Raw genomic sequence first — 25,822 nt, forward strand, 5'->3', positions numbered from 1 at the left:
GGTATTCAGGGACTTAGGTTGGATATAAATAAATATATAAAAACAAATATTCATCTGAATAAGAAAGGGAATTACAACATTTTTGACTAGGAAATCTCACTCTGCCAATGATATCCTACCCTTCTACCTATTGGACTTTCTCATGTTCATAAAATTTATTGTTCGACCTTGACAAAGACCACAAGATTGGGCCTCTTCTTATTCTCTCAGTCTATCAACCCCCCTCTTAACTTCAGCTCTTCTCTATAGTGGTCTTGAATCCATTATCAGTTGTTTCAACTAATCTTTCAACAGCTTTATGTCTGCCTTCTCCCTCAACTTTCTACTTGACCTTTCCTACCAAGCCTCTAAGAGGTTTTATCTTGGTATCCACTGTTCCTGCACCTAGGCTGATAAGAAAACTCATATTACTGTACTTAGTATCCTTTTTCTAGAAATATTTCCCTTTATCAAAATGGTTACTATATGAAAAGGCACTTGGTTTAACCGGATCAACTATACTGTAGCCATTACTTACAATGGCTACAAGGTCCTTTGTGACCTAGTTCCTGCCCACTTCTCTGACCTCATCTCATACCACTCTCCCTTTCACTCACTGATATCCAGCTACAATGGCCTTCTTTCTGCCAATTAAATATGCCAAGTTCATTTACCACTCAGGGCTTTTGCACTTGTTCTTCCTTTGCCTGAATGATCTTCATCTAAATCAACAAATAGCTGGTTCCTTCTTGTGACTCAGGTGTCAGCCAGTCGGTCCTCCCTGACCATCCAGTCTGAAGTAGACCCCATTACCAGTTATTCTCTATCATAAACCTGTTTTAATTTTTCAGAAATATATCAATAGCCAGAAATATATTGTTTATTATCAATCTCTTTTTGAAAAAGTGTAAGCTTCCAAAAGTAGAGACCATGTCTGTGTTTTTTACCCCCATATCCCCAACATCTAGAACAAGACCTGAAACATTGTAAGAACCCAGCAAATACTTGTTGCATTATGGAATGAATTGCCACAGTTGAACAGTTCATGTGTGAACATCTGACTCAAGTTTTATCAATCAAGGTACATTTTGCAGCTCCTACCCCTGGCCACACTGGTTGATCTAGGAGTGTGCAACTAAACAAAGCCTAGCTAATCAGAGTCCTTGCTTAGGATTTTAGAACTTACAGTCCATCAAGTAGAATATTTATCAGGGTAGCTAGAGCTGTAAGAGGAGAAGCTCAAGAGCCTTTACCAGCCATGTTTCACACTTTGAGAATAAAGCCTGTGTGTGTGAAAGAAAATGAAACTTAAATACAAAGACCACTAGAAATATTTAAAGACCATGCTGATAATTGATTCATTAGCTCTAATAATTTTTGACATCAGTCAATCTCTGCCCTTTCTGAAGTTTGATATTTAAAACTTTGTGTAAAATTTCCTAAGCCAACAAGTTCCCCCTTTTTGCTTAAGCTAGTTTGAGTTGACTTTCTGTCGCTTACAACTGAGATCCTAATTTATATGCTAAGCTCCCCTGCATCCCTACTACCACTTACTAGATTTGTTCCTAGTCTGTTCCTTCTCTTATTGTTCATGCTACTAATGTTTCTTACTGTATTCACAACCTTCTTTCACTGAATCTTGGCAGATGACATCGTCTCCTACTTAATATAGAAAACAGATGCTGTGAAACATGATGAACTCCTTCAATTATCCCTCCTCCTCTCATGTTTCAGAGACTAAATCTTCCATCTGTATTCTGGATCCCATCACTTTAGGCTTTCTCCAGGACCTTGCTCCATTAGATAGTACCTTTCTTTCCTATCACTTAATATTGTTTTCTTCATTAGTCTTTTTCCCTTGGTCTAAAAACGTTCACTCATTCATACTTTAAATATTTATTCATTGCTACTGTGGCAGGTATAGGACTAGGCCAGCTTACATGCTCAAGTTTTATTCCATACAAAAAATAAACAAAAGAGACAAAAAGAATTCCTTCTTGAAGGTTGTGTTCTCCTTTAGCTATTGCCCCTCTTCTTGACCATCCCATCCCTTCTCAGCTAAGCACTTGAAAAGCCTGTACTTGATGTCTCCACTTCCTTTTTCTGCATTAATTCCTCAACCCACTGAAATCTGCCTTCTACTTCTACTACTACACTTAAAAACTCTCTCATTAAAGTCAGCAATGAACTCCTAAATGCCAAATCTGGTAAAGATTTTAGAGTCTTTACTTAACTAGACCTTTTTTGTATATGATGCTATTGTTCCCTCTTTCTGGATTCTTTGTTCTTTCTTGACTCTTTGTTCTTTCTTGACTTCTGTACTACCACATTGTCTTGAATCTCCATTAGTTCTCTATTTCTTAGCATTTTTCCTGGGTTCCTATCCCTGCCAGTTCTTTAAATGTTAGTGTGCCCCATGATTTTGCCCACTGCCTTCTTCTTTTATGTCTTCTACTCACTGTACATGCTCTTCCTATGTGATCACATCCAATCTCATTTATCAATTATGTATCAATAACTTCCAGATCCATTCCAAGTCTTGTATATATAACTTCATATGAAATATTTGTACCTTGAGAACCTACGGCCTCTGCAAAGTCATGTTCAAAAGAGAATAGTTTTTCTCTAAAACTCTGCCTTTCTTGCTTCCCTACCTTGATTGCTAGCACCATCCCTTTACTGACTCATCAGAGATAGAAATCTTGATTCTTTTCTCTCCTTCATTACTTACATTCAGTCAGCCACTAAGTCTTGCCAATTCTAATTTATCTCTCATATATGTCTCCTTTCTTTAAGTTTGGACATTCAGTGCCTAATTTAAGTCCCTCATTGTCTATTTTTCTACATTATTGTAGTATCTTCCTAACCGGTCACTTTTTACTTAATCCATCATTCCTTCTTTCAATGTGTCCACCTTACTGCCAACAGAAAACACAAAAGTTTTGAAATCCTCCCTACTGTATAGGAATATGCTTTTTTAAAAGTGTACCTTTGCAATTTTCCCAGTTATTTTGACTAGGCTGTAATTAACAAAGGAAAATAGAAGTCTATTAACAGCAACAGAAAGCCACTGAATACTGGTAATAGCATTGGACAGAGAGATATTAATAAAAACAGTGGAGAAAAAGAGATGGCAATGTAATTAAGAGGAGAACTCAATTCTTAACTGACTTCTTGTTACAATTTGTATATTGCTAGCATTCAAGCACTTCTTCTGAATCATGTCTACATGCCTATCATACCCGATATTGTATGATTAGCATATAACTTGGAAGTCATTTATGTTCTTTCGTATCTCAACACAAGCATCATAAAGAATATCACCAGTTTTACTATTTTTATTTCAAATAGTTGTCAGTCTTGTCACTTTCTAAGGTTTGTTCTTCAAACAAGGAATTATAAAGAAAAATCTCAAAAAGGAGTATTTTAGTTTTAGGAGACTAAGGTGGATCAGACAGGCCAGTGCTGAGAAAGAAATTATCACACAGAGATCTTGTTGATTATCCTAGCAAATTTCCCTTTCCATTTTACTTTTCTTCTTTGGTTCAAAGATTCTCTCTAGAGGCAGAAGGGAGGGCTGTACATTTCAAATTATTTTTAGGACTTTGATTAACTGTGCCACCAGACCCCAGGTGACTATTAATATACTAGTAAAGGCAGTTAAAAGAAGACCTAAGGTCACTCAGTGAGTGAATGAAGCAAAATTGAAAGCATGAGTCTTGACCCAGTGATGTGATCTTTCTAGTAGACCATATAGTAGAGGCAATCCAGAAGAGGGCAAATGGGAATAAAGGACACTATCTGCACAAAAGGTTAGAAGACAAGGCTCCTCAGCATGGAATTCAGAATTAAAATAAAAGAACTTACCAAGTGAACTTTCAATTCATCCATGCTATCTCAATAAAGCTCAATCCTATTATAACACAGCCCACAATTATAAGGCTACAAATGCACTGTAGAGAAAATTCTGTGTCTTGAAATACAAAAGTTCAGTAAAACAAAAGCTAAAATATAAAAGCTATCAGTTATGCTGCCCAACATGAGCTTTATAAAGTGATTCTGCTGTATTAAATTTGTGTCTGTGACCAAGAGAAAATTCCTTGAATAGTAAATGCTCCATAAATGCTTGTCCAATTGAATTATCTAATTGGCTAATGTCAATTTTTTAATGTTTAAGGATCATTTGGGATTATACATTGATTAGTGAATAAGTACTTCTCATCCAAAGAAAACTGGAAGCTCATGCCAGAGCTTACTAGGATTTTTGCAAGAGGAGACAAACATTCATAAGATTGCTGTTAATTATGTTTCCACTTCTCATGAATTGTTTACTTTTATTATTTACCTATGTCTTGAATGGTATTGAAGCAAGCCATGTAAGTCCCTTTGTCAACTGCCAGAAGTATAATTCTCCACAATTAATCAGTAAAAGGAGAATTAAGCATTGCTTCTTTAGACTTAGGAAAAACCTGCTGCTGATAAATTGAACACATTAAGAAATTAACATACCAGTAAATGATTGATCATTACAATTATCTGAATTTGCATTTCTAGAATTCTACTGAAAGAACTCAAAATCATTCTTCTAAGATATTTTTAGCCACATTTCCCAACTGGATGAAGTATATAAGAAATGTAATACTTGTTATTAATATTACAAGTATAAGTTAAAGCATCTTTAAAAAAATATTCAAAACTGAACTTTAAATAAATTAATCCAATGCATTTTAAAATATAAACTCATACAAGGTTTTACCAACTAATTTTTTTATTATCTACCCTGATGTATAAAAGAGCAATTCATCTACATGTCATGAATCACAAAGCCTTGTAAGTCACCCAAACTACTAGGCAACCTGATTAAAAAGCTGGAGGAAAGCAGACCATTTAAATAAAAATTATTTGGCAGTTGCAAGCATCTCAATACATGTAGCTCATGAAAATATTATTGAAGAATAAATAAAATAGAGTAATGTCATCCAAGAAACACCATTCTCAGAGCTAAAAGTGATCACTTTTGTTTGAGAACAAATAATAATAATAAGTATTGATAACAATAACTAACATTAATTGAGAGATAATTATGTACCAGATACTATTTTAGTATTTTATTGGTTTATATTAATTAAATAAATATTTACCACATGCCTAGTATGTTCCAGGCACTGTCCTAAATACTGGGATTCAGCAGAGAACAAAACAGACAAAATTTTATGCTCTCATAGAACTTAATCTTAGTAGGAAGGACCAAAAATAAATGAGTAAAATAAAAATATGCTAATAAGTATAAATAAATATACAGTTCATACATACAGTACAAGTAAATATATATAGTAAATATAAATAAATACATAAAGTATAAATAAAAATAAGTAAAATAGTATGTTACATAGTGATAAGTAGAGTGACCATAATAATGTCTCAGTTTTCTCAGTCTAGGTTTATACCTATGGCCCTAGTGTTATTACTCCTAGTGTGCACATTCACTCTCAAAAATGTCCCAGTTGGACAATAAATTATATGGTAGCCTAAATGGTAAGTAATATGGAGGAAAAAAGCAGGAAAATGAGTGTGTTGGGGGATGATTGTAATTTTCAATACCATAGTCAGGGAATGCCTCACTGAGAAGATAACATCTGAGTAAGGCCCTGCATCAGGTAAGAGACCAAGCCAAGTAGATATCAAGGAAAAGAACATTTCAGATGGAGGGAACAGTGATCGTCCAGGCAGAAATATGCCCGTATTTTTGAGAAACCTCATAGAATGGTTGTAACAGAATGACTGAGGAAGAGAATAGTAGGAGATGAGGTCACACATGTAAAGGGAAGACACATTATGTGACTCTTGTGTTCTGAATGAGATGAGGAGTCCTTGCAGGTTTTGAGCAGGGGGGTAACATGATCTTCCTTAGGTTTTAAAGGTATCATTCTGGCTATCATACTTTTAATAAATTGTATGGGTACAAGGGCAGAAGGACAGATTGGTTAGAAGACTATTGCAAAAATCGATATGAGAAATGCTGGCACGGACCAGGGTAGTAGCAGAGGAGGTGATGTGAATTAGTCAAATTCTGAATATATTTTGAGGCAGAGATTACAAGATTTGCTGATAAAATGGATGAGGTCAGGGATTGTGCCAACATTTTTGATATAAAGACCTGGAGAAAAAAGAGTTGTCAGAATCTGAGATGGAGAAAGTTGGAGGAACAGGTTTTGAAGGGAGAGTCAGGTGTTCTGTTTTGAATATTGTCTCAGCCTGGGTTTCCCAAAAAGCAGAATGTGAAAGAAGGGATTGCATGTAGGGAGTAAACTTTGAGAAATGATCCCCCAAACAGGAATGGAAGACCAGTGAAAGTGAAATAGAGAAGTAAGGAAAGTGAATCCAAGGGCGAGTTTTTGAGCTGGTCACAGCTATGAGCAACTGAAGCTTGATCTTATTGGGGACTCTCTGAACAGCCTGAACAGAAGAGGAAGGTAGTCATGAATGGCTCTCTTTTTCTTATTAGTCAAGGCTTGTCCCACGATGTGTTAACTCTCTGACACTCCTAGGTTTGCACATGCCTCAGAATGGCTGAGTGGGTTGTTACAGTCATTCTATATGCAGGTAGCAGAAAAGGCAGGAAATGAGAGCTATCTGGTGCAGCTGAGAACAGGTTTTGTTAGTGTATGTCTGCATGCAGCTGGTATGCAGTGACAGCTGGAATAAAATGGTGAGATGAAAGAATGTGAGGTGGAGAACAAGAGGTGTCTGATACAGATATGTTAATTCTGAAATACTCATCAGACATCCAAGTGGAGATGAAAAATAGCCAGCTGGATATATAAATCTGAATTTGAGGGGGGAGGCCAAATCTGGAGATGTAAATTGTTTCAGCATATAAATGGTATTAACATCATGAAACAGGATGGTCTGACAGAGGGAATAAGTATAGCAAGGGTCAGGGAAGAGGTCTGAAGGCTGGGTCCTTGGGCCTTCTGATATTTAATAGGTGGGAAGATGAGAAGGATCCAATAAAGGAGAGTAAGAAGGATGGTCAATGGGATAGGAGGAGGCTCAGAGAGTATGATATCCTGAAAACCAAGTGAAGAAGCAGCAGTGATCAACTGTGTCAAATGCTGCTGAAAGGTCAAGATGAAAACTAACAATTGACCATTGAATTTAACAACATGGAGGCTCTGGTGATCTCGAAAAGAGCATTTACTAAGAATGTCAAGAAACTCTAAGGCTTATATATTAGAAAAATCATTAACTTAAATGTTGGATTTCCGGCAGATTGTAGTAGGGAATGAAATGAGAAAGACCATGACACAACAATCAAACACTGAAAAACGCCTGTCAATCTGAAGATTGATTGACCATTTTAATGAGGTAGAAGGAAAGAGAAAACAAAAGTCAGATGGTATGAACTTTAAAAGAAGTGAAGCTGTTAAACTGAAGACCTTAGAATAAACTGGTTATCATTGAGTAAATTACCCCTGGCTCAGTTAATTCGGGTAGTTAGTTCGTAATGTTAGGAGAGGTCAAGAATTTGATCTTCACCCTAGATAGCTACTTTGTTGAAGGAAAAAAAAAAAAAAACCACTGTCCCTTGGCTATGTCATACACTTTAGTCTTGCACAGCCATCCTGTAAATTGTATTAGCCTAATCCTAATCACAGTGAATTCCTGATATTAAAGTGCAGAAGGCTCAGGGTATACCAATCCCTATTAACTGAGAGAAGCATACAGATATTTCTAATTGTTTGTAAGGAGCATTAGCTTCTAATATAGACCCATTTGAACATCAAATACTATATCTTATGAATGTCTTTTTGCATATATAGAATAGTATATTGATTAAGAGCATGACCTTTAGTGTCCAGCAGACATATGTTCAAGTCCCATCTGGGCCAATTACTAGATGTGTCATCTTGGGAAAGTGAAACTTCTCTAAGCCTCAATTTTATAACCTGTAAAATGGGGATTGGAAGTGTGCTTAAATATCATAGGGTTGTTTTAAGGGTTAAATGAGATCATGTTTGGCATAATGTCTGACACATAATAAATATTAGCTATTGTTATTCTTGAAAATGGGTAAGCATGAGGATTTTATTTGCTGAAGTATAACGGTTCACAAAGTCCCACCCCGCTGTCTTTGTTAGTCTAGAAGCATTTTTTTCTGTAACAGCTTTCAACTTTATTTTAAACATGGGAACTCACCAGAGACTGATTTTTGTTTTGTTTCAGCTGTTCAGAAGTCACCTATGAAGTTAAGCCTCTTATGTGGATTAAGTCAATGGCAATATTGATTTGGGCTTTTTATGAGCTACCTATTCTAGTTATCCTAACCTTTCAAGGAGGAAAAAAAATCCCTTAGAAGATTAGAAACTTCCATTCGCACTCTGAGTAGACTTAATTATAAAATAATCCAGTGGATGCTTAGTTAGGAAGGCCATCAGTATCATAAAGTAAAGAGCAATATTCCATTTATTCAAACGACATCAGTTGAATATGCCTCTTATAGTCTACCAATGAAGGAAACTATTCAGACTGATTTGTTCAAATTTTTAACAGTTCCTGAGCCTTCCCAATGTAACTGATCCATTAGTATGTACAGAATTTTTAATAAATACTGGTGTATAATGATAGCAGCTAAAGTAAGATTAGATCATAGAACAATTCAAATGGGTTTGTGGCATGAAGGCAATAGAAAGTGATGAAGAACTCCACTGAGAAAGACTCATCTGCTATTGAAGGGTCACCAAAACTCCATTCTTGGGATCAATGCCATCAGCAAGTATTAGAGGGAGCACAAGCTTTACTGCTGAACTACCTTGCATAGAGTTTACAGAACCTACAGTATACAAAAGCCATGATGCTTTTGGCAAGTTGTAGCCAAGTAAGACTTTTAGAATCCAATTGGTTAATGTGTATGACTACAGTACTGAAAAAGATGAATGTTAGGAATGTGATTTGCATCAATACTCTTTCAGGATTTAAAAATTTTAATGTCCTCAAGAAGATTTGAACTGAAACCCGTTCTCTGGTGTTTCACAGAAGTTTAAATAAAGGTGTTACAACTATAGCTACCATGACAGGGCTAAATATTTTGTTAAATCTGTTCCCACTATTTTGCTCATCCATGCCATTAAGCCATAGAGCAAGGACATGGGAACCTACAATCCTCAATGAAGTCAGATCGGCTGGTGTGGAGATAGGATGCTCCCTTATTCCCATGTATAAAGTTCCAATTCCTTCTATTATTTTCAGTGACATAAGTTACTAGATCCTAAGAACAGGGAGGAAATCACTCTCTGAAATGGCTAAAACTGGCAATCTGTGAGTTGGGCACCTGTGAAAGGATATGACAATCAGGGATAATATTTGAGTCCTGGTGGTTTTCAGAATGATTTATGTATACAATCTCAGTTCATCCTCTGCACCATATTAAGGAAATATTATCCTCACTTTACATAAGTGGAAACAAAACCTTATAAATGTTATCTCATTAAAAGAAAAAAAATTGTTGAGCACTTACTATATAGCAGGGTTTATAAAAGTAAATAAAGCACAGTCTCTGCCCACAGTAACTTCACAGACTAGTTGGAGAAACAAGCAAGTTAATAGTCAACTACGATTCAGGGTGATTGGTGCTATGGTTGTAATAAGTACAGAGTGCTGTAAGAGCACATAGGAGGGACATCCACTCAAGAACACACAGGACCATGGAAGGCTTTCCAGAGAAGGCAGTGTCTAGGTGGAAACTCTAGGTGGAAACTCGAAGGCTAAGAAGGACCTAGGCAGGTGAATAGAGGGGAAGAATTGGTTTCAAACAGCACTTTGGCAGAGATGAAAGCTGGTCAAAATACACCCAGGATTACAGTTAAATCTGGAATCAACAGGAAGAATTTTACCAGGTCCAGAAACACTAAAGAAATGGGGGACCATGCCTTTAAGGTTGGTAGTGGTATAGCTGGATGGCATGCACCATGAAGAAGTAAGTTTGTTATTTTCTTGAAGTCTGTTGGTTTTTAACACAGAGGTGGAAGAGTTTTAGTGGACATTTGGGTTTGTGGCATGTAGGGTAATAAAGAGCAGGCTCCAAAGGCACCACTGATGGAGAAACAGTGGCCTGAGAGGAGAGCCATGCTTTGCGGCAAGTTGAAAGGTGAGAGGAACCATCTGAGAGGGTTGCAGGGGAAGGGGTGCTCGTGGCTTCATTCATTCAATCGAATTCACTCATTAATTCAGGAAATATTTGCTAAGAACTTCTGTGATATATTCTGTGATGACACTGCTAGTCTATTAAGTAAAAGAACAATTTGAACTCAAATTACTATTAATTCAGTGTTCTTTCTATCAGACCACCCTGAATAATTCAGCATCAAATACATCAAATAAAGATACTATACTTTTAAATTCAGTTTACTAAGTATTTATTAAATGCCTCACCTACTATGTGCAACATAATGCACTACATCAAAATGTCCAGTTACTGGCTACTGGCTGCTGGTTATATTCCATGCTCTCAAAGGAGAGGGCAAGGGGAAAGGGCTTGAAGTGCTACCTGTGGAATTTTGGTAAAATGTAGTTAGCAGTAAACACTGTCAAACTAAAAAATGGTAGAAATTTCTTGATGCTTTCAAAATCAGTGATCAACAAATACTTACTCAACACTTCTTTTGGAAAGTAGTAATTGCTGAACTGAACTCTTGTAAAATTTAAGGGCATGTAGAATAAATAATTAGAATTGTTGTGATAATATAGGGAGGGAAGAATCAACACACCACACTATATGAAAGCTTGGTGATAGGAATGAAATAGAATCAAATTTTATGTAATTTTTAGGGGATTAGGTTTAGTGTGGTCCTGCCTGAAAGGCATGTTCTCTGAAGGTCTTTGGCAGCCTTGTGATTCAATTTTAAGTGCTTTGAACTTTGGTTCCAAACCTGAGTAATAAAAACCGCTTAATTGTGTTCCTTTTATAGCTTCCATTTTTAAAGCTTTATTTAAGCAAAGGTGCAAGTGTTTTACCAAAAGTCTGTTTAGTTTGCTGAAAAGGCAACTTTCTGAAGGCACTTTTGTTGAATCTGGATGTCATGTAAGATTACAAATTACAAAAAGTAAAAATAAAATACAGTAAGGAAAATAATATTAAAAAAAGATTACAAATTACACTGTGACAGCCTTCACAATGTTCTTGGGAGGCACGATTCTAACAATATAGGCTCCAAACTTTATATTAAAATATAAATTTCGATCTAACAATATATAAATACATGCAATAGAAGTTGCAAATATATGTTTTAGATCATCTTATTAGTATAGTAAAACCATAATTAACAAAAAAACAGATCATAAAGAAGCTCATTTAATTGAAATATCTCCCTTTCCATTTACCCCTGACAGTTAGCATTGATGAGACTGAGACAAATATCAAGAATACAGAGCCATTTCCAAGATTTTAAGTTCTCTTCATTTCTACACTGAGGCCATTTTTCAGTGGTGTCTATGTTTAGTGTAATAAAACTGGAAGTAACTGACCAGAATAACATCCTTCTGCATAAACACAAAGTTCTAAACCAATTTCACACCCAAATCCAACTCTATAAAACTAAGGCATGGAAAAAAACAGACATACATTTTAGAAAGCCTTTCATCAATAAATTTTAGGCTCGCTCTTGTTAAAAACAAAAGGTTATGATCTTAACCTTCAGCTGTGTGATTGTTTTCTCTAAACTTGATTTTTATGGTATGATGAAGCATCATTTACTAAAACTACCACATATTTTTTATGAAAAGTAAAAAAACATATATATAACAATCAAGGTAGCCCGTATTAAAATTTGAGCGTCTTTGCAACCTAATTTACTAAAAGACAGTGCTAAGTGCTAGATATTTAATAAATTCATCTGTTCAGTAAATATTCCTTGAACATCTATTATGTGCCAGATACTGTTCTAAGCTCTAAAATAAATTCCAGAAGTGTGGTGGCAAAAAGATGGCACAGCCAGCCCACCAGTATTTTGATCAGATATATTCCATGGTCCATAGGCCACATGCATTGGTCCTGCCAATCACAATTCAGATTAGAAAGAACACACTGAGTGATCATCTTGGCTGTGTGTTACAGTTAGGATGCTTCAGAAATCAGCTTTATTGCCATCTATCCAAGAGGTAATCTGAGGGAAACCATTGAGAAACACATAGCTTGCCAACCACTAACACTTGCCAGGAATACCAGGGACTTAGAGTATTTGGGATGGGAAGCTACAGGAGAAATAGGAGCATAAGTATCCATGTATGAACTTTAGATGCTGCTCCATATTGCTTCTCTGCTGTTTTGCCTCTCCATTATTATAGACGAGTATGTCTTGCTTAGGAAAATGCAATCAATAGAAAAAAATTAGAGAGCAATCCCATTACAAATTGACCCATCTCATTCTTCCATATATGTGTGTGTGTGTGTGTGTGTGTGTATCTGATTACTAAATATATAACAGAAATATGTATATGCATATATAAAAACATACAAAAAATTCTGCATTTCTTGTGACCATCCCATTTACCAAAGCCACAGATTATTTTTTTCCTATTAGTGAAGGTTATTTTGGACTGTATTTATTGATTAATTTGAGACACATTAGCATTCAGCCTAGTTATATGTCAATGTGATAATTTTTTAAGTGTTCTTGAAACTCTGGACTTGAACCATTAATGAGAGGACATAATTGGACTTCAGTAGTGAGGCCTTATAAATGTCTCAGTTGAAGCTTGAAAAATGAATCTTAACTCAAACCTTTAAATTCTATGAAAGGTTTGGGTGTGTCCTTATGAAATTTTTTTTTTTTTTTGCCTTTGAGCTCATTTCTAACTGCTTTCTTCCATGACATGAAAGACAGAAAGGGTCATTCGCTCAAACAGACTCAAGAGTAATACAATTAAATACTTCATGTGTTACAAGAATGACTGGCACCAAAATAGCACTGCATATGGTTCAGTTTATACTGACGGGACAGCAGAATCCTCAGCTCTTGGTATAAAGGCTTCAAATGAGAATATTTCCAAGGTTTCAGAGGATTCAAGATTTATCTTCTGTCACCTCTAGACCCTTTCAGAATTATAATGAGATAGAAAAGTGCTGAAAATAAATAGAACTTATTTGTATATGGAGCCAGTTCTGCATCACAGATGACCAAAAAAGCAAAATAACAGTTTTCTGACAGGAGGATTTCCTGACAGGACATGTTGGCATACCTCATAGTTATGCCTTTGCAGATATTTAAAACTGCTTTTGACTGTTCACATGAATATAAAGCTACATTTCAAAATACCAATTCTGCATCTTCCTCTAACCTTTGTAATAAAAGAGAATCAGCATGTAATTCGGATGTAGTCTCAATCGACCTTATGAACTAAAACCCTTCAAGATGCTGCAGAGTTTCACTGTTATCTACTGAATCAAAGCCATGCCTTTTCACTTCACTCTTTTTAGGTTTAGCAGCTGTTCCTTCTATATTTCACCAATCTGCCTTTTTCATCATTCTTCAATAGTCTTTCTACTTCAGCCATGTTATCTATTGTGTTTGCCATTCAAATTATGTGACTTATCCCTGTCTCTGTGCCTTTGTGTTAACTATGTATTAAATGAGCCCTAGAATGTTAGAAAGGAAAAAACAAAGCTTTTTTCCCCAGTCTTCACAATCCCAGGAATATGTCTTCCCTTTGATTCTCCCTGGCAGCTGAAGCAATTCAAAAGGAAGAACAAAATTATATACCCAAAAAAGGATAGTCGCTTTGTTTCCCAGGGGATAGTCATCTATGAGACACTTAGTCAGGGAGCCAGTCTTTTCTTTCTGAAATTATGTAGATACTGAAAGGAAATACACAATTTCGCTAAGTAAAGAGTTATTTAAGAGAACAGCAGAATCATCCCCCATACTATGGTATAGTTTTTAATCTAGATTTAGGAAGAAGCATTAAAGGGTCAAACACAGCATTAAACAAAGCAGTCTCAGGGATAGAGAGCAGAAATGGAATAAGTGTGTAGAGGCAAGAGTTATTTTCAGACGAAGAACAAAAAGCAATGGAAGCCTCAGAAGCGGCAAGTCAAAAGAATTGAGAAACTGACCCAGCTATTCCTAGATAAAGAATGTCCACCAATAGACTTGATGGTCAAAGGTAAAATCACACTTGTGTCATATGTATGTAATTAGCTGTAATTGCATATTGTTTCATAGATTTAAGAATCTGTATAGAGAATTATTTCAATCAAATTTAGCCCTACTAGGTGCCTCCTACCATTTGGTAATAAATTGGTACTTAGGAAGTGATGGATTGTCACTGGCTGGGGTTATCTATACTCATAGCTAACTGATAAAGAGGAAAGGGGGAATTTTACAGAAATGATGACCTTCAAAAAGATGCTTGAAGGTACAACTTCTACATTGCACCACTATAAATATCTCTCTTCCATTTCTCCACTAATCTGGCTCCTTTTCCTTCTCTAGCTGTTTTTCCTTCTCCAATACTGTGTTCCAAACTTATCTGTACAATATATACATATGCATCCATCAGCAGAACTTAAAAATATAATTTGTATAGAGGGGTGTATTGTGTACATGTTTATATAAGGAAATATTACATCCCTTGCTAGAAACAAAACCCAGAATGTCTGTGGATTTGGCAGTAGGTGGAAAACTTCCTAGTTGATGATGATAATAGTAAATCAAAGTAACATAAAGCCAAGAGAAGGTGAAATTTAGGGGCAGAGTTTACTCCCATCTCTACACCCCTGAAGCTTCCCTTTTACTGATAAATCCTGGAGAGGATCTATGTTGCATTAACTAAGGGGAGTGAAATTCCCCTAGCAGAGAATTTTAACCCATGGCCCATGGATGCAGAAAGTCTTCAAGGGCTTTCTGAACCCCATAACATTTATCACAAATATTGTGGTATGTGCATTTTTTCTTGAAAAAGAGTCCTCCCTGTTGTGAAGAACTAATACTCTAGGCATTGGGTGACATAGAAAGATTTCCATAAGAATAGTAGAATATGATTTGTGTTTTACAAAGATCACTGGTAACAATATGGAGAAGAGTCTAGAGTTCCCCTTTTATTAGAAGAAGAAATTTTAACACATAAAGTATATATTCTATCTTCCTTAAATCTGTTATACAAAGTGACTTCCCCAAAATACAGGCTTTCCAAGTTTAGTTTGGCACTCAATACTGTTTGGAAAACAATATTTCCAAATGAGAATGAATATTTAAAGGTCATAGCACAGTGTGGACATCATCTACTAGAGATGTTCCTAATAGTGTAGTGGGAAGAACATAGTCAGAACATGGCTTTAGTCAGCCATGGATTTATATCTCAGCTCTGCTACTTACTCAAGCTGTGTGACTCTATACAGTTAGAGGTCATGATGATTATCTCTATATCATAGAGTTGTAATAAGGACTAAATAAAAATATATGCAAACCCACTTAGCAGAGTATCTGACACATAGTGGTCAACAATATTTATTGTCATTAATGTTCCCACATTTCCATCTTAAGTCCTACCTCCTCTGAGCTCTAGATATGTATGTATAACTCCCTTGTGGCCTAGTCAAAAACCTCTCTCACTACACATCTAAAGCCTTTGATTTGATCCACACTTCCAGCAGATAATCTTGTCTCTTCTTTATCCAAGAAAATTTAGACCATCAAGACATGAACTACTTTAACTTCTTGCCACTCCATTTCAGAACTTACTTCCTGCCTTAGAGGATGCAGTGAATGTTTCCCTTTCAAAGTCTTTCTTTCCAACTGAGATCCAGAAACATTATCCAACAGAGTGTTATATCAATAATTGCATTCACTTGCATTCGCTCTTCAAATCCTTGTGATTTGGTGTCTTTCTCTAATATTACTGAAATTGTTTACTCTAAGGCAATGGAACCCAATCTTGGATGCCCATTTGAATCCCTGAAAAGATTTTTCTAATGCCTTGGTCCCACCCCTGGAAATTCTAATTTAATTGGTCTTGGGAGCAGTCTTGGCACTGGGATTTGTAAAACTCCTTCGATTATTTTAATGTCCCATCAAGATAGACAATCTCTGGTCTAATATCTGCAAGGACCTTCTAAACTGCCTGTTTTACTGCCTTTTGTCAATTTCTATTCTACTTGTTAATTCTGAAGTATTTGATAATATTAGTCACATCTTTCTGCTGGAAAGACTTCTCCCGTGGCTTATGTGATAACCCTTCCCTTTAGTTCTTCTCTGACATCTTAAGACCACTTCTTTTCTTCTGCCCACTATTTTAAATCCAGTGCTTCTCAAGGTATCATGTTTGGCTCCCTTTATTTCTGACTGTACATATTCTCACTGGATGATCTCTTCTACTCTCACAGTTTCAAGAACCACTTATTTTCATTTCTGTGAAAAATGACATTGGAATCGTAATAGGCATTGCCTTGAATCTATAGATCACTTTGGGTAACATGGACATTTTAACAATATTAAATGACTCCAAAGACACACATAAACATAGACACAGACATACAGATACACACAGACACACACATAGACACACACGGACACAGACACACACACACACACACACACACACTTCATGAAACTTGAGATCTGAATTTAGAGCTATCTATCCACAGTAGTTATGGCATCACGCTATGTCAGACTGGCTGGGTTCTATCATTTACCCAGTTCTATCATTTACCACTTCTGTAATATCAGGCAAGTTATTTAGCATCTCTGTGCTTTACTTTATTCATTGTAAAATGGGTATAATATTGATCCTAACTTCATAGCATTATTGGGAAGACCAAATAACATAATCTATCTAATAAATGGTGCTTAATAAATGTCATATATTCCTCTCATAATTATTTTCATCATTTCCTAAGTAGAGTACATGGTTCTAGCTTCTAAACCCCCAAAGTACCTTATGTATACCACTATTATAACACCAATCATATTGCATCACTATTGCTGATTTATATCTATGTTCCCAACTGTACTCTGAATTCCTTGAGGGCAAAGACTGCTGCTTATTCACCTATATATCTTCAGACTTTTATATAGAACTTGGCACAGATAAGCAGACCACAGATTGGAAACAGGCTACATCGTTTGCCAACTCTAATTGATTGACAATGCTTGCATGGAATGCTGTGTAGAAAAGGACGTGAGGCTGCAGTTGGGCTCAACAGGAAAGAGCATTATGATTAATTAGGGATGTCTTCCCTGGGAAAGTTAGAGGGAGCAGTGGTACAAGTGTCATGGACATTCCATTCTAGTTTTAGATGCTGTGTAAGTAAATGTTTATAGAATAAATTTTCATGAACAAATGTTACTAACTGAAAGACATGAGCCAATTGGAGTTGTTTCTAAATAACTTGGTTAATTTTCTCTTAGAATCTAAGTTCTTTCCGAACAGTCATTCTAGATTTTTATGCTAGAAATTTGGGATAACTAGAAGCATAACGTGCTCACGCAGAAAATTCATTACATGTGATCAGATGCTGCTGAAATTTTTGTTTTATTGGTCTTGCTACATTAATGTTACACCTACCATCTGTGATCTTTACCATGTAAATACAGATCCTGAGATTAAGAGTTCTTTTAAGATTTTTGTAGGAACTGTTATCCAAATTGTCTAGATATAAGCAAGCAATAGTTTAAACAACTGCTAAGTGCTTGAAATAAGAATAGAGAAATGTGCTTTTCAAATTTGGGCATCTGTCTGCTCCTTGAACCCACAGGTGGCAGTACTGCTTAAGCAGCTTCTGCTGTGGGATGAAGTGGTTATCAACCTGGGGCAAAAAGTGAGAAATAATAGTCACTAGCGTATCCACTTATTTCATGATAAACTTCATTCAACTAGCACAGCACCTGGAACATAGCTGACATTAAATGAACGCTGATGCATAGAAGAATAAATGAACAAATGGATGGATGGAGGGATGGATGGATGATAGATAAGCTTTGCTTCCATGTTATCTTGGCAAATACAAATTGGCAGTTTTAAATTTTTTCCACCAGATGGCGATAATGTGAGATATAGGTTAATCCTTTAAAGGGAAACAATCAGCTTGCCAACCAAACAAAAAACATACTGTAGGAGGAAAAGAAGCCTCAAAAGAACAGGTTAAAATGGGAGAAATGAAATGTTTGTGTCAGTTGTAGTATCTTAGAAGCCTATGATCTTCTGGGATTTGTAACAGGTCCTCCTTTTTATTCATGGGTGACTTTTCATTCATAATTACTTTGCAGTGAAATGGCTACATTTAAAACTAATCTTATCTATACAAAAATTATAAGGAAATTTTCATAACTAAAATTACTACCCTTCATTTATATATCCATGCATTTGTATTTTCATTTGTTTTATACTAATTTCTTAGTTAATTGATGCCTCCCTTGGAAGTGAGGCTGCTCGGGAACAACTGCTAGCCTGTGTGCCTCCAGGAAATCTACCCCTGCTATTCAACCTGCCAAAAATCAAATAAAATAAGCCTTCCTAGGGCTCATTCATCCTGTTAGCAAAGAATTGTGAATAATATTAGATTAGTGTTCATCCCTTAATTCAAACGGTTTTGGAAAATAAGAAAATCAGTTTTAGAACCCAACACTCCATGTATATGTGGGGGGGGGACAGGGTGCTGCTTTCTCAGCAAATAAAGATAATAATATGAATATACTTTTCCGATGGGATAGAGTACTTCCTCTCATTATTATTTCTCCCAAACTAGCCCTGAATTGGATAAAACATTAGCTTCGCTAAAAAGTAGAAGAAAAAAAAAAAAACAAACAGACACAGGAATATTTCATGATAAATTATATAGCACATCATCTGCCCTTTTCTAATGATAATCAAAATGGAAAAGCATTTAACCTCCTTGTAAACCTTTGGTAACTGGAACATAAAGAGGCTGGCAAGGTTGCTGAGAAAGGAAATGAAGGGAAGCTAACATCTTTTTAATTCCTAAACATTTTCACACTCTTGATGGCAATCAATCCTTATCACAACCTCCTTATATGGGTATGGGAGGCAGCATAGTATAGTGAAGAATGGAGCTTTCAAGTTATAGACTTGATTTCTAATCCCAACTGTCATCATTTCTTAGCTGTGAAACCTCTGGCAAGTTATTCCTCTCTCAGCCTCAGTTATGTCATCTGTAAACTAGAGAGAATATCTCTTGCCAGATAAGGTGTTTATGAAGAGCAAATGTAAAGCATCTAGCAGAGTCCTAGAGTGGAGTAGGTACAATTCAATATTTAGTATTATTGTTATTGTGATTATGGTAATGATGATGATGATGTAGTCAATTTTGTGGATGAGAAAACAGGCTCAGAGCTGAAGTATCTTGCTTAAGGTTGCACAGCTAGTAAACTTGAAAGGCATCTAAGCACAGTGGCAGGTACTACAGCAGTTGCCCAAATCCACATTTTGTTTGCTTTCTTCCTTCCCGACCTAAAACTTAATGATTTTCTGAGACTTTTATTCCTTGAAAATAATGAGTTAGGGTCAATTTTAGCTATGTTGATGCAAGATTCAACTACTGACATATTTGTGACAATTCAAAACGTTTTCTCTGACTCACAGGTAGTAATACATGGAATAACACAACAGAGGATTCCAGACTCACAAAGAAGATGATAATTGGGCCCACCATTTTGCCTAACATAGGACAATTCATTTCTCCTCCAAAAGGGTACATATTTTCCCTCCTAGGTGTCTCTACAGATCAGCGAGTCAGTGGCAGACGAGATCCCATTTCCAGACTTTTATCTCCTGGACCTTTATAGTAATACTTTAGTTTATATAAGTCAGTGCACCAAGGGATGGTGCCAGCTAAAAATATAAATATGCTCAAAACGTGTTTATGTCAGTTCATGGATGATAGATTTAGGTTTTTGTCCTTGGCCTTGTTCTAGTCTCAACCCTATGCACTGTCTTTGGGTAATCTCATCCATCCCCGGGCATCTTCTACTCCAAGACACTGATGAGCTCAAATCTACTTATATCGACAGCCCAGATCTGTCCTGAACCCTAGACACACATTTTCAACTGCCTGATGTCACATAGCATCTTAAACTTAACATGTCCAAAAAGAAACTCATCTTCTTCCCTTTCAAACTTGCTCCTCCTACTGTGTTCTTTCTTTTGGTAAATGAATCAACATCCTCTCGGTTTCCCAAACTTAAAACTTTAAATCACCCTTGATTATGTTATTTTTTTCAATCTTGACTGGCCATCAATTATCAAGTCTTATCACTTCAACCACACCTGTATCTCTTGAATGTGTCTCTTCACCTCCATAGCCATTGTTTAGCCTCCATTTCCATTCTTAGCTTTGGCCTAATTCAGTGGCCTCACAGATTTTCTCCCTGAAACCAGTTATTCCCAATTGCAATCAATCTTCTACACTGCCACCTATACTTCTACAATTCACTTGCATACTTCTCATCCTACAAATTATAATTCATTGTGAAATTCTCCAGCAATTGAAAGTTTTTTTTCTTTAAAGGGGGGAAAAACACCTAAATAGGGCATGCAAGATTTCGTAATCTGGCTCCAACATATTTTGTTCCAATCATATTGAATGTTTCACTGTTCCAGGTCTCTTTCACAGCTCTGAACTTTCCACCTGCAAATCTAGTCTCTTGGAATGTCCTCCTGTTAAATGCTTATTCACATGGATCCTGATTCCCCTGAAGAAGTTAGTTGTATCATCCGGCGTACTTCCACAGTACTTTATTTACCAGTAAAAGCGCTTAATACATTTAATTACAGTAATAAGTTTTGACTCCACCATGTTATGAGTTTCTTATAAACATTCATTTCCCTCCCCCTCATTGGCCTCAAAGCCTGACACATATTAAGTGCTAAATAAAAGGTTACTGTGTAAAAATAGTTTATTGAGAGGAAGTCAGGGGCTGGGCAGGCTCATGCCTGTAATCTCTTAGCACTCTGGGAGGCCAAGGCAGGAAGATTGCTTGAGCTCAAGTGTTTGAGACCAGCCTCAGTGACAGTGAGACCCCATCTCTACTAAAAATAGAAAAAAATAGCCGGGCATGGTGGCATGAGCCTGTAGTTCCAACTACTCAGGAGGCTGAGGCAGAAGGATTGCTTGAGCCCAGGAGTTTGCACCCCAAATTCATTTTGATCACTTGCACAGAGATAAAAATCTAAGGCTGGGAAGCTTTTTATATTGACTCAGAATAAAATTGTTTATACTTTTAGAACTATCTCCAGACTGCATTCTTATTTGAACTTACAACATACTAGGTCAACCACTCTATACCCTAATCCCACAACTCACAAATCACAATTGTAAATTCATCTTCTGTAAGGACAAACTTACAGATAAATATTTTAATGGGAACCACACATTTCTAAAGCCAAAAAAATCCCCAGAAGAAAACATTTCCCAATTGTCAAACAGAAGAAGAAAATTATTTTAGAGCAAATTTATATAATCTTAACTAAAAAGTATGGAAGATTAAAATGAATTACTTGAAAAGATATACAAGATTTTTAAAAATTATGTTGAGATAAAAATTAGTAATATAGTTAATATCACAAACATTTAATGTATATTTAAATGTTAGTATAAATATCTTAAATCTTTGGCTCAATCTAAAGTTTTTTAAATGTAAGATTTCAGTACTAATTAGAATACAGTTTTCACTTATGATAACTGCATTTGACATGGTAATATTTAAAAAGTAGTTTTCAATGCATGGTAAGCACTTGCATTTCAGGTGATAGCAACTAATCCTTAAATAAAAAACTATAAAGCAATACTATATGCAAAGTTTTCTAGAAAAATAGAGATCAATAAAGAAATCATGATCCCCATCTTCATTGAGAACACAATCTAGGAGGATATACACAACCATAATAGGAGGTAGAAATGGGTTCAAATAAAGTATCCTTGATGTTCATGGAGGAAGAGAATACCTACACAATGAGGTAGTAATGGTGTTGGGGGTGAGAACGCAGCAAGGGTTGAGTGGCAAAGGATGCTTATAAGCTAGGCCTTAAAAAATGGTTGGGTAGGTAAAGAGAAATGGCAGGGAAGGATATTCCACGAAAGAGGTAAAAATACAGCAAAGGGATTGAAGACAGATCAGGTGAGATCCAGGGAAACACATTAGGAAACAAAAAGCAGTCTAGGTGAGATATAATGAGAGTAATGAGAATGAAAATGGAGAGGAGAAGATGGATTTGAGGGATATATAAATCAACTCTGCTGGATGAGGCAACTGATTAGACACAGAGAGTACATGTGGTTGACTAGTAGAATGGGGACATTACTAACAGATGTCAGTGATACAAGGAAGAAAAATGGAATGGGGTGGGTAAAATGATTGTTTCCACTTTAGATAGACTGTTTTAGAGTTGCCAGTGTGTTATTAATTTGGAAATGTCCAGTAGGTAACTGAAAATTTAGGACTTGGGTTCAGGAAGGAGGTTAGAGCTGAAGATAAATATTTGGAAGTCACCCAAATAGATGTAATCATTGAAGCCATCTGAGAAAAAGAGCTTTCAGAAGGACAGAGCAGTGATCTTCAAACCTGAGCAGAAATCAGAATCCCTTGGAGGGCTTGTATAAAGCACATATTGCTGGGTCCCACCCTCAGGGTTTCTGACTCAGTAGGTCTAGGTTGGGGCTTGAGAATTTGCGTTTTTAAGAAGTTCCCAGATTATGCTGATGCTGCTGGTCCAAGGTCCAGACTTTGAGAATCATTGATCTAGATAACCAAATCTATTATTTTTTTTATCTCAGTATTGACTTAGTCATAAAAAATAACTTGTGCCAATGTCAACATCTTTTTTCTATGTAGTTAAAATAGTGTCTAATACTGCTTATCTATCAGTTAAAAACAAATAGAAAATTATATTTCTATTTACCTTTTTCTAATTTGTTAGCAACTGTCTTGTCAATCCATAATTGAGAAACCAAGGCTATTCAGAGAATATGCTCCAAAATATGGCTGTGGTAGGAAGGGTTCCAAAAAATTCTTACTTTTCCTTCAGACTGTGCTGCACAATGTTTCTGCATTCTGGTGACAGACTTTCTGGACCCTTGTTTGGTGGTCTCCATTAACCTGCTAGCTTTGTCAGCAGTCAAATATTTATTTGTGACTTTTGTCCCATATAGGCAATGGCTTGAAAAGCACTTAGCTGTTTACTTTTCTTCTTACTTTAAATTATTTATCCTTCAGTCTGTAAATGGCTATTTGTAGGATTAGACAAATTTTGAATGCTCTGATAAGAGGATTGTTGCATCCAAATTCATGCATAATCCGTAAAAAGCACATGTAACCTACAACCTCAGCTGGGCTGGCATATGAAACAGATTCCCTGAGCATATGTAAGCAGTGCAATTTATTAACCAGTTAACATCAGCAAATTTATTTTTGAAACATAAGTTTATGCACAACAAGCATTCTCTAATGAGAAATAATATTAGTTATAAAAATCCAATAAAAACATACCTTGAGTAGATTTCTCTACTTCTTTCCTCTTTCTGCTCTGGCTGTTGTAATTCATCCTCAGCTCTTGGTTATACTCATGCAGAGTTTCCCTGGAGTTGTATGACTGTCTTGGTTTTCTTCCATCTTCACTCTCATCGGAAGAACTGGTATAAGTTAGATCCATTTCATGCTTGACTTTTGACAGAGGCTGGTAGGGTTTGCAGTCTGTTTGTTCCATCTCTGATTAAGCAAGCTCAGTTTCATGGAAAAATATAAGGATGAGGAAGTCCTTTAAAGCAAGCAGTCCTGGAAAAGAGACGGAAAAACACAAGCCTTCTTAGATTTGTCCTTTTGTGAGGAAATGCATCTGGCAGATTCACAATTGGCCCTGATAATACTATCAAAGGAGTGAAGCAAAAGACAAACTAGATGACATGAAGCTAGCCGGAGGCAATAATAACACTCTGTGTTACATGCATTCATTGTCAAGCATTTAGGATTAAGCTGGAGGTTGCAGCATCAGAAAATACTCAAGGTAAAAGAGAGACAGCCTTCAGAAATATTTGTATTGGGATGCAAATAGAGGACAACGTTGTTCTATGGTGAGTGTGTTTTTAATGTTAAAATCAGTGGTTAGATTAGAAAACATTATTGGATTTGAAAGTGGTGAGGAGTACAAAGATTAACCCAGCGCATCCCACATTTGAAATGAAAACTGGTAAGAGAACTACATTCAGAAAGAACACATTCTTGCCTCTGGTTTAATATTACATTTAAGACAGGGGCTCTGAGGAAGTGAAGGATTCTGAGTGAGAGAGCTCATGAAATAAAGTGTCCTTGAGGGGGACTGAGCTCTTTGTGTTCATATTGTAGCTTTTGAGCCTTAGGCCTGCAGAGCATTTTTAATGAGTTAGGTGGTGGTAAATTTTTTCCTTCATAGTACCGAGAGGATGTAAACAACACTTCTGGTGAGTACAGTGGTATAGAACAGCAGGACCTAAATCGGTTTTAGAAATGGCAATTTTAAACTTCATGATAAATCACTGAAAGAACCCCCTGTCCCCACAGAATGCTGAGCTAGGAGCCACTGAAGCTCTTAGGGCCAGTAGAGGCATTAACTGCTCTACTTAGCACGAAGAGGTTTGAGAAGATCAAGTGCCATCTGAGATGTCAAAGTCCTCTGTAAAGTTAAAAGCCTTGTAAAAATGTTCTTATTTTCATTCTTCACATTATTTTATCATCACTATTTCCATCCACTGCTGCAACTTTGCAACTTGGTCCTTTCATACAATATTTAAAAACCTAGTTTGGAACCAAGTAACTTTACGATTTTATTTTGCAGTTCAATTGACTTCTCATTTTTCTTCAGCTCTTCAGCATATGCATTTTCAAGGAAATCTACAGACACCTAAATGGTGGCTCCTCTATCATGTAAGCTATCTCACTTTTTGGAATTCCCATTGCATTTATGACAAGTATATAGAACATAGAAATCACTCAATAAAGGCTTATAGATTCACTGATATGTATTAAATGGTACATACTGGTTTATAGTATGAACAAAGTTGCACAAGTCAGGGTCTTCTTTCCCTAAAATGGTAAGGTCCTTGAAGGCAGGATTTGAGTCTTATTCCCCATTATATTCCCCACACCACTTAGCACTACTCTAGGCATACACAGAGTAGAAACTATTTAGCTCCTGAAACTATAAATTCTATATATGGTCTGTGGAGATACCTAGTTTGGTTTGAATTAATATCAGAGATGAGTATGTTTGGAGGGAAATCAGATAAAATGCTATAAATGAATAAATACTGATGAGTCAACAACAATCTAATCTCATGCCATCACTTGGCTTCACATACTGTCTATATACTCATAACTTCCCAATTTATAGCTCCAGCATAGGTTTCTCCCCTGAGCTACAGACATGCATATCCAACTGCCTACTCAATATCTTCACCTGGTTATCTAAAAGGTATTTAAAACTTCATATGTTCAAAAGTAAGCTCCTGATTCCCACCCTTTCCCAGACCTGCTCCTCTCATAATCTTCTCCATCTTCATAGATGGCCACCTGAGTCTTCTCTTTGCTCAGACCAAAGAACTTGAAGTCATACTTGACTCGTCTTTCACATCCCATATACAATCCATCAGTAAATCCTGTTGGTGCTACCATTGAAATATATACAGAATCCAACCAGATCTTTCCACATTCCCACCACAACACCAATTCGAGCCATCATCTCCCAGCTGGATTATTGCAATACTTTCCTAATTGGTTCACTGCTTACACCATTGTCCCCCTATAGCACATTCTCCACACTGTAGCCAGAATGAAACGTTTAAAATCTAAGTCATATCATGTCT

At 36.3% G+C, this 25,822-nt stretch overlaps 1 protein-coding gene across 1 annotated transcript in view; it reads right to left on the minus strand.

The window, feature by feature from the left end:
• Nucleotides 1-23,691, minus strand: part of TENM1 (teneurin transmembrane protein 1) — a 523,494-nt gene extending 499,803 nt beyond the window's left edge. Inside the window, exon 1 of the mRNA XM_045538891.1 lies at nt 23,475-23,691. Within this exon, the coding sequence (XP_045394847.1) occupies nt 23,475-23,691 (217 nt within the window). The remainder of the gene's footprint in view (nt 1-23,474) is intronic.
• Between the last annotated feature and the right edge of the window lie 2,131 nt (nt 23,692-25,822).

This window comes from Lemur catta, chromosome X, assembly GCF_020740605.2.
Source record: "Lemur catta isolate mLemCat1 chromosome X, mLemCat1.pri, whole genome shotgun sequence".
In the NCBI taxonomy this organism is placed as follows: domain Eukaryota; kingdom Metazoa; phylum Chordata; class Mammalia; order Primates; family Lemuridae; genus Lemur; species Lemur catta.